General features: G+C 50.5%; 1 protein-coding gene across 1 annotated transcript in view; it reads right to left on the minus strand.

Annotated features, from left to right (window-relative positions):
- Positions 1 to 15,000, minus strand: part of LOC106746238 (insulin receptor-like) — a 63,181-nt gene that overhangs the window by 6,112 nt on the left and 42,069 nt on the right. Inside the window, exons 4-9 of the mRNA XM_014622590.1 lie at positions 7,034 to 7,710; positions 5,077 to 5,500; positions 4,307 to 4,469; positions 3,559 to 3,736; positions 3,187 to 3,352; positions 92 to 3,095 (exon numbers count right to left, since the gene is read on the minus strand). Of these exons, the coding sequence (XP_014478076.1) occupies positions 92 to 3,095; positions 3,187 to 3,352; positions 3,559 to 3,736; positions 4,307 to 4,469; positions 5,077 to 5,500; positions 7,034 to 7,308 (4,210 nt within the window). The 5' untranslated portion in view covers positions 7,309 to 7,710. The remainder of the gene's footprint in view (positions 1 to 91; positions 3,096 to 3,186; positions 3,353 to 3,558; positions 3,737 to 4,306; positions 4,470 to 5,076; positions 5,501 to 7,033; positions 7,711 to 15,000) is intronic.

Consider the following 15,000-nt stretch of genomic DNA (forward strand, 5'->3'; position numbering starts at 1 on the left):
GGGGGGGGGGGGGGGAGAGCTTCTGAAGCTCAATAATGCACTAACTAATCTCATCGATCGAGCGGAACGTCCTCTAAGTTTGGTACGTTACCGAAGTGCTGGAAGCCGTTCTTGAAGATCCGCCCGCGACTGGTGCCGGCCTTCATCTGGTCGAGCAGCGTGACGTTGTCCTCAAAGTCCTTGACCCAGCGGGCGGTCTCGTTGCCCCAGTGAAAGCGTATCGGCGCGGCGTGGTGGTAGACCTTCTTGATGCCGAGGCTGCGTATCTCGATCCCATCGTCCGAGTGGTAGAAGGACTTCTCGCAGAAGTCCTGGCCGAGGAACGGCTCCAGCTCGGAGACGATCTCCATGAAGGTGGGCCTGTCGCTGGGCCGCCACTTGAAGCACTTCTCCATGATCTTCTGGATGTTCTCGGGACAGTTACGCGGCACGTTCAGCATGCCCTTGTGCAGGACGTAGTTGAGCACTTCCTCGTTCGAGAAGCCCTGGTACGGGATCTCGGCGAGGGTGAGTATCTCGTAGAGCACCACGCCGAACGACCAGACGTCCGAGTCGGACGTGAACACGCCGTCGGAGAGGTTCTCCGGCGCCATCCAGCGGATGGGCAGCAGGCCCTTCTTGCCGATCTTGTAGTAGTCGGTCTCGTAGATGTCCCTCGCCATGCCGAAGTCGCCGATCTTGCACACGAGGTCCTTGGAGACCATGCAGTTGCGCGCCGCGAGGTCACGGTGCACGAACTTCTTCGACTCCAGATAGGCCATGCCGTCGGCGATCTCCGCGGCCATGCGCATTATCCGGGAGGCGTTCGGCACCATCTCCGAGTCGCGAATGCTCCGCAGATACGTCTTCAGGTCGCCTTTCTCCATCAGCTCCATGATGACGAACGGCGGATTGCCGATCGAGACCACGCCCAACAGCTTGATTATGTGAAAGGTCGAGAAGTTCTTCATCACCGAGGCCTCGTTCAAGAACTCGTTCTTCTCCCGTTGGCTGGCGATCTCGGAGATCGTCTTGATCGCCACCTGCGTGCCGTTCAGGCAGCCACGGTACACCATGCCGAAGTTTCCGAGGCCGAGCTCCTCCAGGATCTCCACGTTCTCCCGCGGCACCTCCCAGTTGTCGACGATGTACTTGGTCTCGATGTAATCCGGGTTCACGCTCGCGATCAGCCGCTCCTGCTTCCGCCGCCTCTGGTGGTTCCTGAAGATGAGGAAGACCACGAGCAGGCCGACGATCAGTATACCGAGGATCAGCAGCGTCGTTAGCAGCACCTGGTTTTTGTCCGACAGGCCGACGGAGAAGAAAACGACGGCGGTGAAGGCGCCGTCACCCGCCAACGAGGTCGAGCGCATTCTCAGGCTGTATTTGCCCGGGCTGAGGTTCCTGATGTAGTGACTGTTGTATCTGCCCTCCGGTCGCCGGCCTATCGCGTACGGTATGCACTCGGTGCTCTTCTTCGCGTCCTTCACGTCCAGATTCGTGTATTCGATGGTGTACGAGACGGTGAAAGCATTCGGGTCTTTCACCAACTCCCAGATCACTTCGACGATCGTATCGTTGCTCACGTGAACTTTCACGTCCTCGATGTCGTCCGCGTCCGGCCGCCGCTTCGTCCTGGTGTTCGTGTACCGTATGGACGAGCACATCGGGACGTTCTCCACCTTGACGCCGCACGCGGCGATCGTGACGGTGTACAGGGAGTAGTGGCGCAGCTTGCTCAGAAGGTACGAGTTGTTCTGCGCGCTGACGTTGTACAGGAACATCTGACTGTTCCGGTGATTAATCGCGATACCGTTACCGACGGGCTCTTGCGACGAAGCCAAGGAGAGATTGTTCGCAAGGTCGTAGAAGCGGTTCTCCGCGGAATTGTAGTTGTTAAACACGCAGTAGTCCTTCCAGCCCGGTGACAAGTTGCTGATGCTCGTGTTCTCGTGGCAGAATATCTCGAAGTGCTTGGAGGAGGCCGTGCTCTTCGTGTTCACGTCCTTGGAACAGCAGGAGGCAGGATTCGGAGCCGGCGTCTTGACCGTCACCTCTTCCTGCACCTCCACCTCGTCGACCTCGTTCACCAAGGTGTCGTTGCAATAGTCGCGCGACGCGATCAGCTCCTTGTCGTCCAGCTGAATCTCACCGGAGATCATGTAGTAACCGATCGGGCCGTTCGGGTAGATCGGCGAGTCCCACTTGAGGAGGATCTCGCTGTCGCTGATCGCGCTGGAGATCACGTTCGTCGGCACCGACGGTATCGTGCTCTTCGTGCGGAAGAAGATGATCTCCGACTGACCCACCGGACTGACCAACTTGTCGTTCCTCGCGATGAACGTCTTCACGTAAGCAGCGTACTTGGTGTACGGCTTCAGATTCGCGATGTGCTTCGAGACGGTCGAGCTCCAGCTCGGTATGTCGACATCGACCATCTGCCACGTGTTGTTCCCGCAGGAGTTCCCCTCGTACGTGATGTTCGTGTTGTCGGTCTCGATGTAGCTCAGCAAGTAGCTGAGCAGCTGTTGTCCCTCCTGCGCCTTGTAGCTGTCCCAAGTGAGGACGACGTGATCGGCCGCCTCGTTCCTCACCGTGATGTTGATGTTGACGATGTTGCAGGAGACCTTGTAGCCGTTCGACTCCGGCTGCACCTCGAGATTCGTGAAGTTGGTGATGTTCACCGTTTTGCCAAGCTGCTCGATCTTCGAGAGACAGAGCTTCGGGTTGTAATGAAAGAACAGCCTGCCGTTCTCGATCTTGATCCTCTGCGTCAGCGGGAAGAGCGACGAGAGATTCGGGTTGTCCAGGATCACCAGGCTGCCGTTGTTGATGTCCAGGTTCTCGCCCTTGATTACCTTGAGCTTCTTAAAGAAGCTCAACGACGTGATTGGGAAGGAGTGCGTGACCTTCAGGTACGCGGTGATCTCCTCGATCTGACCGAACGCGTCCTCCAGCTCGTTCATTATGTTCGGATTGCCGTTCCTGATCTGGAACTCCAGAGGTCCCCTCACCACCGTTATACCGCGAAAGGTCTGCGCGTCCGAGATGTGGCGTATGATGGCGCCGTTGCTGATTTTACGGCACCGACCTTTGCACATCCGGCAGATTGTCGCCTGCAACGCGAAACGAGTCACAAGCGTGGTGGGAATGAATCCCGCGATTATGAAATAATACGTAAGAACGTACGAAGGAAGGTTACCGTACATTTTTCTCGTCGACGTCATCCTCGAACCCGTCAGGACACTGGGTGACGCAGGAACCGTTGAAGGGTCGCCACGTGTGGCTGCTCTCCAGTTTGGGCAATCTTTTGATGCGATTCATCTTCTGGCACTCGTCCTGCGTGATGCATCGCCTCGAGAGATACGCGTACCTATCGGCAGAAAACGGTGGTAGCATTTACCGGAAGAGAAAAGCGCTTCTCAACCCGGGCCCGATTCTAGGTCTATCGCATTCATTTGATTCGGGCGTTCCGTTCGCGAGACGCAGAATACACCGAGATATTCGCTTTCGTTGGCGCATCGACTTTTGTCTCGTCTCGCTTCCGCTAATGCGGTGCGTTCTCGCGAAATCACTTACAGATTCGGCGGACAGCTCTCGACGCACTTCCCCTCGTGTCGGTAATGCTTGCACACGTAACAGTCGCTCTCGGTCGGCCCGTAGCACTCCCCGAGGCACTGCGGGTGACACTTCGGTCTCGCTATCTTCTGACAGTGTTGGGCAGTCCAGCAGTAACCGCCGGGACACTGAGAGCATCCTGTCGAGAGACACATTTCGAGGGTATTGTTACACTTCGCGACCGCCGCCTCTTCTCGGTTCTCCGAAATCGGGCTTCCCGCAGAAGTAAGAATCGTGTCGGCGGGAATAAAGGAGAAATTATCAAATGGCCAATAAAATCACACATCTTCAAGTAACATGCGTATATAACAGCACTGAAAATGGTCTAAACGGAGGCTGAAATGTGTGGAAATATATTTTTTTTTGTTTTTTAACGTAATAATTGTACCGAAGAGGATATTTCCCGTTAATAAATAACGGATAATAAGATAGATTTTTACTCAATTTTGTTTATAAAATGGATGCTACGACAATAATATATAAGTTACTCGAAGATACATGTGATTTTGTTGCATTAAGATAGCCATGCATTGGCTGTTATTGGCCCATTTAGTAGTTTCCTCCGATTGAATATACCCATCGAGCCTTTTCCTCGTCAAGATTTCCGAGATAAAGAAGGGAGAAAAGAGAAGAAAAGAGAACCGCCGTCTCCATAATGAGATAGTCTTGCGGGTGAATCCAATATTCAAGATCAGAAGCGCGCGATTACCTTTCGTGTGCGGGCAATTCTGCTCGTTTCTGTTGTCCTTGATAAAGTTCTCGCCGGCCGGCACAATCAGGCTCCAATTTAAGGTGTTCGTGAAACACAACGCGGGATTCTTCTCGATGCGCACGCCGCCCCGGGAGATCTTGGTCAGATTGATGAGGCCGATCTGGGGGGGGGAGAGAGAGAGAGAGGGGAGGGAAAAAGTTTCGCGCGCGGAGGATTAGCCGCGGAATCGCGCGAGTCAGAGGTCGAACGGCCGCTTAATTTGATTGACTGATTAACGTCACTTGACCTCGGCATTTAACCGGGTCCTACGTGCAGATTGGGCCATACCTTCGGACCGAATAGCCGCGGGCGGGGCTTCGCTCGCCGTGGGAATGAACGATCGCGATTACCGATCGTACGTGACGGCGGTCACGCACCGTGCGAATGAAAAAGAGCTTCTCTAGCGTGTTTTCGCTTCCTTTTTTCTCCTCCGTTAGATACCGTTATCTGTAGCGCGTCGATATGAAATTCAACAAACTCGCGTGAGATCGCGAACGGACGCGGCCCGTGACGCATTCCATCGCCGAGATCTTCTTACGACTTCCTCTTTTTTGTCTCTCTTTTTGTTACTTAGGATGATTCGATAAGCATAAACTCCGTTGCAGGCTTATCTCAGTCACGTAGATTGGAATTAGCGTCGCTCGAGATCTCGTTATTTCCGTCTCGGTGGCGAAGGGGCAGAAGCGAAAAAACGGAGGGAGGGAAACGTGTCGAGCGGAGATGCTTACCTCCTGCAAGCTCGTCATCTCGTAGATCATGAAGGCGTAGTCCGTGAGGAGTATGTTGCCTCTGATAACTTCCAGATTCGGGAAGAGCTTGCTGAGACTCTTGAGACCGTCCACGCGGTACAGGAGGAGGTAGCCGGTGATCTCGCGCAACTTCGGGAAGCTGATGTTCTCGAAGTCCGCCTCGGTATTGTTCTCGATCAGCACGATCTGCAGGAAACCCTCGATCACGCGGCAATCGTTCAGTATCGAGAAGAGAACCACGCTGTTCCTGACGTCTATGCTCTGGCAAATTCCGTCCCCGATAGTCACGTTCTTGAGTGTGTGCCCCTTCTCCCGCGACTCCTCGCTGGACTTGGCGTGCGATTTGGGCAGATTCGACGACTGACTAGACTGCTGATTGTTCTTGGACCCGACCTCCGTGGATCTGACACAGTCGGAGCGGAATTTCATTCATTTCGGCCGCGCTGGAGCGTATTCGTGAATTCTCTCGTTCTCTCGAAACGGCTCTCGAGTACATATTTCGTAGAAATTTCCAAACTAGTCTCTCTCTCTCTCTCTCTCTCTCTCTCTCTCTCTCTCTCTCTCTCTCCTCGAATCGTTCTCTCGACGTAACTTTAATTTAATTTTTTGATTAATTAAAAACGATATTATAAAATAATATCGTATACGTATATATAATATGTAATATGTGTAATGTACATCCGCTAACGTTCCGCTAAATTTGTAACGCTCAAAGAGAATTCATTCGGGACGGAGACAGGCGCGTTTAGCCGCACGAAAAGGATTAATTTCATTTAAACAAAATGCTCTTTGTGTGCAATACCACGAATTCGCTCAACGGAGTTAAATTAGCGATAACGTTAGAGATCTGAAGCCGCTAACAACCCCAATTAAGATCAAAGGGAATTCCATCTGTAGGGATGCGCGCGCACGCGCGGGGGAAGTAGCAGTTCCGCTCGATGACACTTGTAATACAATTCGAGGGGACTAATTGGCGAAAATAAAATCACTTAATGTTTATCGTATTTAAATAAAGGCCGTCGAGTCGGCGCTCGTTTGGAATCTATCGGGCCCCGAGTCTCTCGAGAAAACGGTCTTCCTCTTGGCGAGTTTGCACGCGTGCTGCGCATCATCCTACGCGTCTCGTAGAAGAAAAGGTTTTCCTTTCATCAATTACCGGGGATTCCTCTCCAATTACGGAAGAATTCGCCAATATACAATGAATAGAAAGAGGGAGAAAAAGAAAGAAGAAAAACATTGATCAGCCCTGGAACATTCTCTAAGGGCGTAGAAAAAAGAATGCAATAAAGTGAATGTCTCAATTTATCTTAAAAAATGTGTCCTTTCTCAAAATTTTATATATTAAATAAAATATTATTAAGTAAGTAATAGGGACATTCATGATTCTGTATCAATTTGTGATATTCGAATAATGATCTTTGCCTGTCCGCACGTTCGGCATTTGTCAATAACATAGGCATATTATGTATCACAACGATTGGGACAAAATCAAAGATATATATCACTAAATGACACTTCGTTATTTTGAGGAGATATTAATTAAAATCTTATCATACACTTAAGAAATATAATATAATAATAAGAAATATAATTTACAATTAAATATTAATAATATACAATCAAACTTACGAGTAAAGTAAATTTTATATATTTAGCTTAACATATATATTACTAATTTATTAATTTACTATCAGGTCATTTTGTCACTAATTGAGACATTCACCAGCAAAGTAAACTTTATATACTTATCTTAACATACATATTACTAATTTCTTATCACGATGAGATTACTTTGTCACTAATTGGGACATTATGTGAACGTATCGGTATAAAAAGGCCGATACATAGAATGAAACAAACGTGAGTATTGACAACGAGAAAAATAGAAAAAAAATAGAGCGAGAGAAAGAGAGACAGAGAATGAGGGAGAACATACCTGGAGTTATCGATCGCCCTGTTGTTTCTATAAGCCAGCTTGTCCGGGAGATCCAAGTAGAAGTCGTTGGCGGCCGGCGAACCCCGATCATAGTATAACTCCTCGGAGTCCTCCGCCTCCCTTATCCTGTCCGCGTAATCGGGCTCGTACTTGCCCTTGGCGCTTTTATCCCGGTGCTTCGTGGTCGCTTTCGGCCACCTTCTCTCTTGGCAGAGCGCCAGGCTCGCCACCGAGACGCACAGCAGAACGATCAGCAGTGACTTTCTGGTCCTCATCTCCTTGTCTCATTGAACACCGCGCGCTGCTGGATCCTCCCGATTCTTATCCCCCACGTGCCTATCCCCGACCACTACCACCACCACTTTCGCCGCTTCGATTGATCGACGATTGAATCCGATCGACCCCTGAACTCTCTCTGTCTCTTCTCCCGCCCACGCGTCCAGTCGATCGCTCGGCCGATTATTTCAAACGCCTCTTAAGGACGAGACTGCGATCAGAAGAGGACGAGCCGCCCCGCGATCCGCGAAGAAAGCGCGAACCGCGAGTAGCGTGTGTCCGCGGACGGGACGCGCAAGATCCTCCGCTCTGTGGCAGTCGCGAAATGTCTTCAAAGCAGCTCTTCGTCGGGGACCAAGTGTTTCCAGTCCTTCATAATTTCGACGCCGCGCCGTAATCACCTGTAATCAGGAGAAAAGTCGCGCACACTGCTGTGAATAGAAGTGTACGTAACGCGGCTCGCGCTTTCTCGATTCGGCGATGAACGCGTCACGCTACTCTCGAATATCTCTTCTCGTTCACGCACCTTTACCTTCCTCCGCTCGAGGAAGCAGAAACGCATCTAGGACAAGACAAATGCGCGCGCCGCGCTGCTTAATTTAATTAAGCAAATTTGCATAGCTCACGAGAAGGGAGGAGACGCTCAAGTGGGTCCGCTAATGAAGACGCGCATGAAAACGCACCGACATCTACGACGACGGTTCAAAACTAGTTTGCAAATTAATATCGCAACGTCAGGCGTGACCAGGACCCCGATAATAATCCCCTGTAATCCTTCCTCGCAGTGACGACGACATTAAGAAGGGGAGGAAAGAGGGCAGGGAGCAGAGTGGTTATTTATTCTATCCTGAGGAATATTTCCTTTAGAACTTGTAGCAAAAATACCAAACATTTTTTTTAGACGGAAGCTTGTCCAAGCATTATGCCAAACCCACAACAGAGAGAGAAAATTACGCTACTATGTGAGTATTTTTCGCGCAATCGCAATAATCTCATTCCCTAAGATGTCCTTCGAGCCACATATAAAGAACGCGGAAATAATTCCGATACCGCAAAGATCTTTATAATAATAATAATTATAAATAGACTTTCCATTAGCTGCGAGTTAATCTTAAAGAAGTAATAGAGGAAATTAAGAAGTCATAATTAAACGAACAAGATTGTTATATATAGCTAGATTTCGTCAACGCAAAGATCTTTATAATTATATAGACATACAGAGATATATTATCAGAGAGAGAGAGAGAGAGAGAGAGAGAGAGAGAGAGATGCAGAAGGAACGAGGGTATTCGCGCCAACGTACGCGACTGTTCGTCCGTTCGTCGCGCAGCTCGATAAAAAGCAGCTTCGTAAAAGGTGTCGTAAAATCCGCTATCACAGGCCACGCCATGGCGTATCACATAAACGTAGAGAAATCGCGGGCCGCCCCGCTGACGAATCTCCGGGGCGACATGGGAATCACCGGCAGCAACACGCAACGCGACACACCACTCTCTCTTCTCGTGCTCGTTCGTGGGCCAGCGCGCGAACGGATTTCCTCGAGAAAAAGCCATTCGTCGCGTGGGCGTAGTAAGCCCATGGGGAGAATTGCGGCCGCGTTTCTTCTCATTTCCGTCGTCGTAACTCGAGACACGTTTTGATGTATACCGACGTCTCCCAAGAATCGGCGGTACCCTATATCTACTTCTATCGCCCAGCCAGCCAGCTACTCGATACACGCCATCTCTCGGCGCGTGACGTCACATAGAAATCGCAATCTAGCTTATCCCGCCCGTCAGTTTTGACAGCTGCCGTTCATTATTCATGGTTCGACGTTTTTACGCGACGATGATACGTACGTGCAGCAGCACGCCGGCCGAAGGTTCGCGTTTCGAACACGGCAGAGAGGTGATTTACGCGCGCATGTGTAATAAAATAAAAAGAGAGAGAAGATAAAAATTGAAACGCCGCGAGCGGCGTAAATTGTGCCTCCCGCTTCCCGGACATCGTAATCCCGGTGTGGTTTCGACACGCGGATAGGAAGATATCGGCGACCCTCGGCGCGAATTCTCTCCTTTAATTCCCGCGCGCGAGCTTCCTCGCCACCGCCGAAGATAACGCGCGCGTCCACCGCGTCTCTCTCTCTTTCGCTCGTTCTCGATCGCTTAGTCGGCCGTGCGCGGTGCAAATATCTTAATTCGTCGTATAAATATCGCGATAACGATCGAGGGGGAAGAAGAGTGGGACGGGCGAGGAGACTCCGCGCGCCGGCATCTCGTCGTTGTGGTTCGCCGATTAAAGGCCGGATACGCGCACGATACAACACGAGAACTTCGTAATGTCCCGCGATAAGCCCGCGCGTCCGGAAGAATGTTGAAGCCTCTAAGCTCATTTTTTTTTCTGCCAGTAGTCCTCCCGAGAGCCCGGAATTAAAGGGCTTATTTCCCGAGTTGATACTCGCCGCGGGTTCATCTTCTTAAAATATGTAGATTGCGCGTCGCAAAAGTTACGCGAGAAGAGGGCGAGCTCGTTAATGAGCTTACGACGAATAAAAGCTCGTAGCGAGTAATCGTTTGCACAGCGTTTTCACCATTGTCCTCTCTCCGCAGAGCGAATTTTAATTAACGCGTATACGTTGACGCGCGTCGTCTATCGATCGTGGGCATCTTCTTCTCGCTTTCCGATCTTCCGACAATTAGAGGTCATTTTATTCTCGTTACATAAATCAATATCGACACGGTTCGACTTTTCATGGCTTCCTCGCTCTCGAAAGGTGCAGCTACGCAGTGCCCAAACATCGTAGCGCGTAGTTCTTTTTTTCGGTCATCTTCACTCGGGCCCACGAGCGAGCGGATGAAGTTAGATGTTGTTTTTGCCAGACGATGGAATTCCACACCGCGTAGCAAAATAGACAATTTGCCGTTGTCGTCGTCGGCCCGGCCGGCGGTCCCACAGATGCGACAGGTATCGGGACGGAAGATGAATGGACGTGCCGAACTTCGCCACAATGTGTCGTGCCGCGCGATAGATCGGATGTTTCGGTGTAGTCGGCTCCGGTGGCGAAGTCGAAAGAAGTCGACTTTTTAGGCGCCGGAGGGAGTGACTGATGCGACCGGATTCGCCGGGAGTGTGACAAGCGAATACCCCCGAAGTGGTTTAAGACGTCGGAAGAATGTTTTCGGACCGGCGCGCGCGTCTCCGTGCGAAGATCCGAATACGTGCGTGCATCCCGTTTCAAAATAGATTCCGTCGACAACAGTATCGATATCGAATTAGCGAAGGTATCGCTGATACTTTGTTTGTTTTTTTCATAGCCTACCGTAGCCGGTGCGCGATTTTTTTCGCCGACTCTCCCTCACCATCGGACGCTCTACATTGTTGCGAGAACGTCGCGAGCGTTATTCTGCGGTGTATCCTGGACTATTTTGATATCGCAGCGCGCTTATAATAAGGCGCGCCAACGCGGTTGATGGACAAACGCGAGAAACCGCAGCGGGAGAATGACGGGCGAGAAAATACCAGAGACTGGAAGGAAACGGTGACTGACTTACGATGCTGGTATTGCCGATCGCGCGATAAGATCGACTTCAACGCTGTTCGCATTTTCGATGATAAATAACGGCAACTTTTTGCCGCCGATACTCTCTCGCGTTCAGTCCCATTATGCGGCGTCATCCTTTGTCGCTCCTTCTCTCTCTTCCTCCCTCTTCCCCCACATTTTTGCTCGCTCATTTCCCCTCCTCCCTTGGCCTCTTCAACTTTGTTTCTCTCCTTCTCCCTCCCTCTGTCCTCCCCTCCTTCGCCGCTCGCCTCGTCTGCCTTTAATCTCGATTTTTCGCTCGACAGCCGCCGACGCTCTCCTTTTCTTTATCCCACGGAGGACCTCCGGGCTATTCCCTCTATCCCACTTTTTCTGCACACTTAGATATGGCGCATCGATTAATAATGGGCCTGCTTACAATGTTGCAGCGGTCTCGACGCGGGTCGTTTTGTTCGTGCGATCGTTATTACTATGTTGCAGCAGCCACCACCAGCGTGCGCGCGCGCGCGAAACCAGTTTTGATCCCGGCTCTATGGTAAGTTATATCCGACGTCTACTCGCCCGTGAATATAACGCGCGAACATTTCCACGGGCGCGCGTTGCCCACCGACGATACACCTCTCCTCCTCCACCTTCGTGCATGTCGTCGAATTCGGTTGAATGCGTTTACTGCGTGCAGCACTGCCGCGGATTAGGGCCTGTTCTACACTAATTTACCTAAGTGCAGAAACGGCAGAGGAGCGGCGCCTTGATCGATGAAATCTTTCGGTTGTATATTCCGCCGAACCATGTGATAACTCTCGCACACCGAGCGCGTCTCACTGATCTGACCGCTTTACCATTGCGCGTATGTAAGTGAACGTGTGTGTGTGTGTGTGTGTGCTCATGAGCATAAGTCTTTCATGTCCGTCTGCATAGGCCAGCCTTTGGGGTGCATCAGTGCGCACTACTGCGTATTCCATCCAAATTCCGTGTCGGTATCTGTATGTATCCGCGATTTACAAGCAGCGATTGAAAAGCAATGTCAGGAGGAGGGTTGATGCGAAACAATCCCTCGGGGGTGAAACAATTTGCGAAAGAAAATTCCCATAGATTCCACCGGCGAGAGTTCCCGCGTTTCGCCGCGGCGGTTACAGACCAAGTAAGCAACACCGGATATACCGGTGTCGGATACATGCACGAAGTTCTTCAACATATACCTCTCCCGTGGAAGAAAAAGTCCGGGTGTCACGTTCGGGGACGTACGGGTGACCACGGACATGTCGAGAGGAACATGTGCGGGACTTGAATGGCGTCGTCTTGACGTTTTACGCGCGACTAAAGGCGCGCATTCGCTGACATTTATTGAACAGCCGCTAAAAGCATTTTGAGTTGCACCATCGAGCTGCGTAAGAAAGTGGCGTTTTCTCACGCCACTTTCACAAGACTCGTTAGATAAATTGGCGAAAATACCGGGCACCCTGTGCATCGAAGTATCCCCCAGTTTTTGCGTACCCCCGGATGCCTCGGGTTTTTTTTTCCAATTTTTCCAGGCGAGTTCACCCTTCATCGCTCCGCCGTTTTCACGCCCGTTATCTTTTATGACGAATCCGTTGTTTTTCGCCGCAGAGTATAGATTGAATTTTACGCCGCTAATAAATGCGATTCACCCGACTGCCTGGGAAGAAAGGACGTTCAGAGGCGTACGGAGAGTACGCGGCGCCCGGGGGCGACTCTGTGTATTTTGGAACCCCTGCTCTCTCCGAGCACATTGCAGAGAATGGAGATGCTTCTCCGGAGATCAATTAGCTGCAAACACGTTCGTCCCCGGAATTCTGGTCTTAAAATAAGAGGAGGAGGTAATAACGCTATCTGAAAGGCCGCGTGAGTTCATTAAACTAACAACTCGAACGCTGCGTCCAACATCGACTCTTCAGTTATCGATATCGACGCGTTTGATGGCTTGTTATAATTTGTCAACATTACTTTTCTCTGTTTGCTCGGTGAGAACGCTCGAGCAATTTCGTCGGATTACAAATCAATTTCCATTTGTCAAAGGAGCGTCCGCGACCTCGAGCAACTGACCTCGAGGCCGTCGGCGAAATTAGCAACAACTCCCAGGAATGCCCGGAAAGAAACCGCGGGGAACCGACGCAAAGTCAAGTTAGAAAGCATATTTGCGCAAAGGCAAATTAATATCCGCAAAAAATTCGCATTACCTTTTTGGAATGAGTTAAGGATAACTTTAGGAGCAAAAAGTTTCGCCGCCCTTGCGGCGCTCCCGTAGACTGACGCCCGAGGGCATCTGCGCCTTGCTGCCCTCTCTCTCTCTCTTCCCCCTCCTCCCTCTCGTCCGTTGCTACATCTCCGAAGGGACCCACCTCCTTGCAACCTTGTAGCCGCCATGACGGCCGCATGGTTTCATAATGGTCGCTGGAGTTATGCGAGATCAATAATTTTGAAATGACGCTTGACAATGTTGAAAGTAGCGAGACTCCGCGATGCTCCGGGCACAACGATCGTTTATCCACCCCGCTGGACGAGGTATCGCTCGAAACCGTCCTAAATTACCTTTAAACGCCGCGAGGGAAAAGAGAAAAATTGTTTAAACAACTCCGCTCGCGTGCATAATTGTCCGATAACGTAATAACACAGCCCGGCTAATTTTGCCGTGGGATTATCATTCGTCCCCCGTTGATTCGTCGCTGTACGATCTCAGCTCGGTGCTTTCGTCACGGTGCAACATTATTAATTCGCGTTCACATAAAGAGCAAACGAGAGTTGAAAGTTACGACACGCTGCGCGGTCTCATTGTTTTTGCATTAAAGCCATCGAGCGCGCGGAAAGAATGTTGCAAATTGACGGTGGAAAGCCTTGACCGGGCTTTTGATATTAACGTGAACTTCCTTTGCTCTCATTCTCTCGGGGACTCTCGATCTCAGTTTGGACGATCTACAGGGTGTCCTGTATTTTCGGATTCCCCAGCTCGCGTCAACGGTTCTTAACGGTTCATGAGCCACCAACTCCGACGAAAAAACATAAAATAACGCGGAGAAAATGTACAGTTATATTTTTTAGGACAAAATGTGCGATTTTACAAATAATTGGGATAAATCTAACTGCAACTTTATCTATTGCAAATCTATTGCAACTTTATTTTGATGCACGTTCCATGATACTAGGTTCAAATGCTTGCTACAAGAGGGAGGGATGAGAGAGAGAGAGAGAGAGAGGAAGATCGTTTTACGCTTTTAGTCGCCAGAAATAATTTTAATGTTCTCGACGTGCAGTAAGAGAAAACGAAAGAGAGAAAGAAAGAACGAGCAGTAGCAGCACAGAGACACTAAGAAACACGTAATTCACGAGATTATACGCAAAGTTCGCGTGCTCTCTCCGACCATTATAAATGCAATTACAAGAATTACGTAGATTGCGCATTTTCCGCTGCAGGTAGAAATAGAAAAAGGGAGGAAAAAAGAACGGGAACACCGCCATTATTTAATTAGGTGAGTTACGTTACCTAACTATAATTGCGGCTCCGTAATTGCAAGACTGTAACGTTAATCCCGGCAATCTGCTCAGCTTTGTTAGCTGGCCTCAAAGGCCACGATACACGCATTTTTCGAGCTCGCAAACATTTCTGCTCGGCTTAAAAGCTCGAATCGTTTCTGCTTCGCGCACCTCCGTCGTCGTCGCTGCCGCCGCTGCGCTTTTGACCCTTTCACACAAAGGGTTATTTAGCGGCGCCAAGCTCAACGTGGGATGCCTCATGGCCCACCCCACTCGCTCTCACCCCCTCGTGTTTCGGTGTACCGCGTGGATCGCGTGTAAAAAATTGTAACGAGCACTGGCCCGAGCCAGCTAATTATTCAATCGGTCGTGCTTCTGTCGCCGAAAGCTTTGCTTTTTCGCGTCGGAATCCGGGGACGGAGCGGCATGACAAGCAGAGAGGGGGGTGGGGAAACGCGGCGAAACCGAGGATACTGCAGGCAGGTTTTTTCTTATCACATATTCCGCCTTTTAATCCCACGCTTTAATGGCGCTCAGCAGCGCGACGTCGCCGACGTATCAATTAAAAAATTGCGCCGTCGAGATCGCCGTCGCTCCGGCGCATGTTGCGCGCGGAATCGCCGGACAGGCAATCCGGAATCTTCCCGGGGCCAAGGCGCGAAGCAATAAATATATATATATA

The sequence above is a fragment of the Dinoponera quadriceps genome, unplaced genomic scaffold (assembly GCF_001313825.1).
Source record: "Dinoponera quadriceps isolate SergipeBrazil2010 unplaced genomic scaffold, ASM131382v1 scaffold566, whole genome shotgun sequence".
In the NCBI taxonomy this organism is placed as follows: Eukaryota; Metazoa; Arthropoda; class Insecta; order Hymenoptera; family Formicidae; genus Dinoponera; species Dinoponera quadriceps.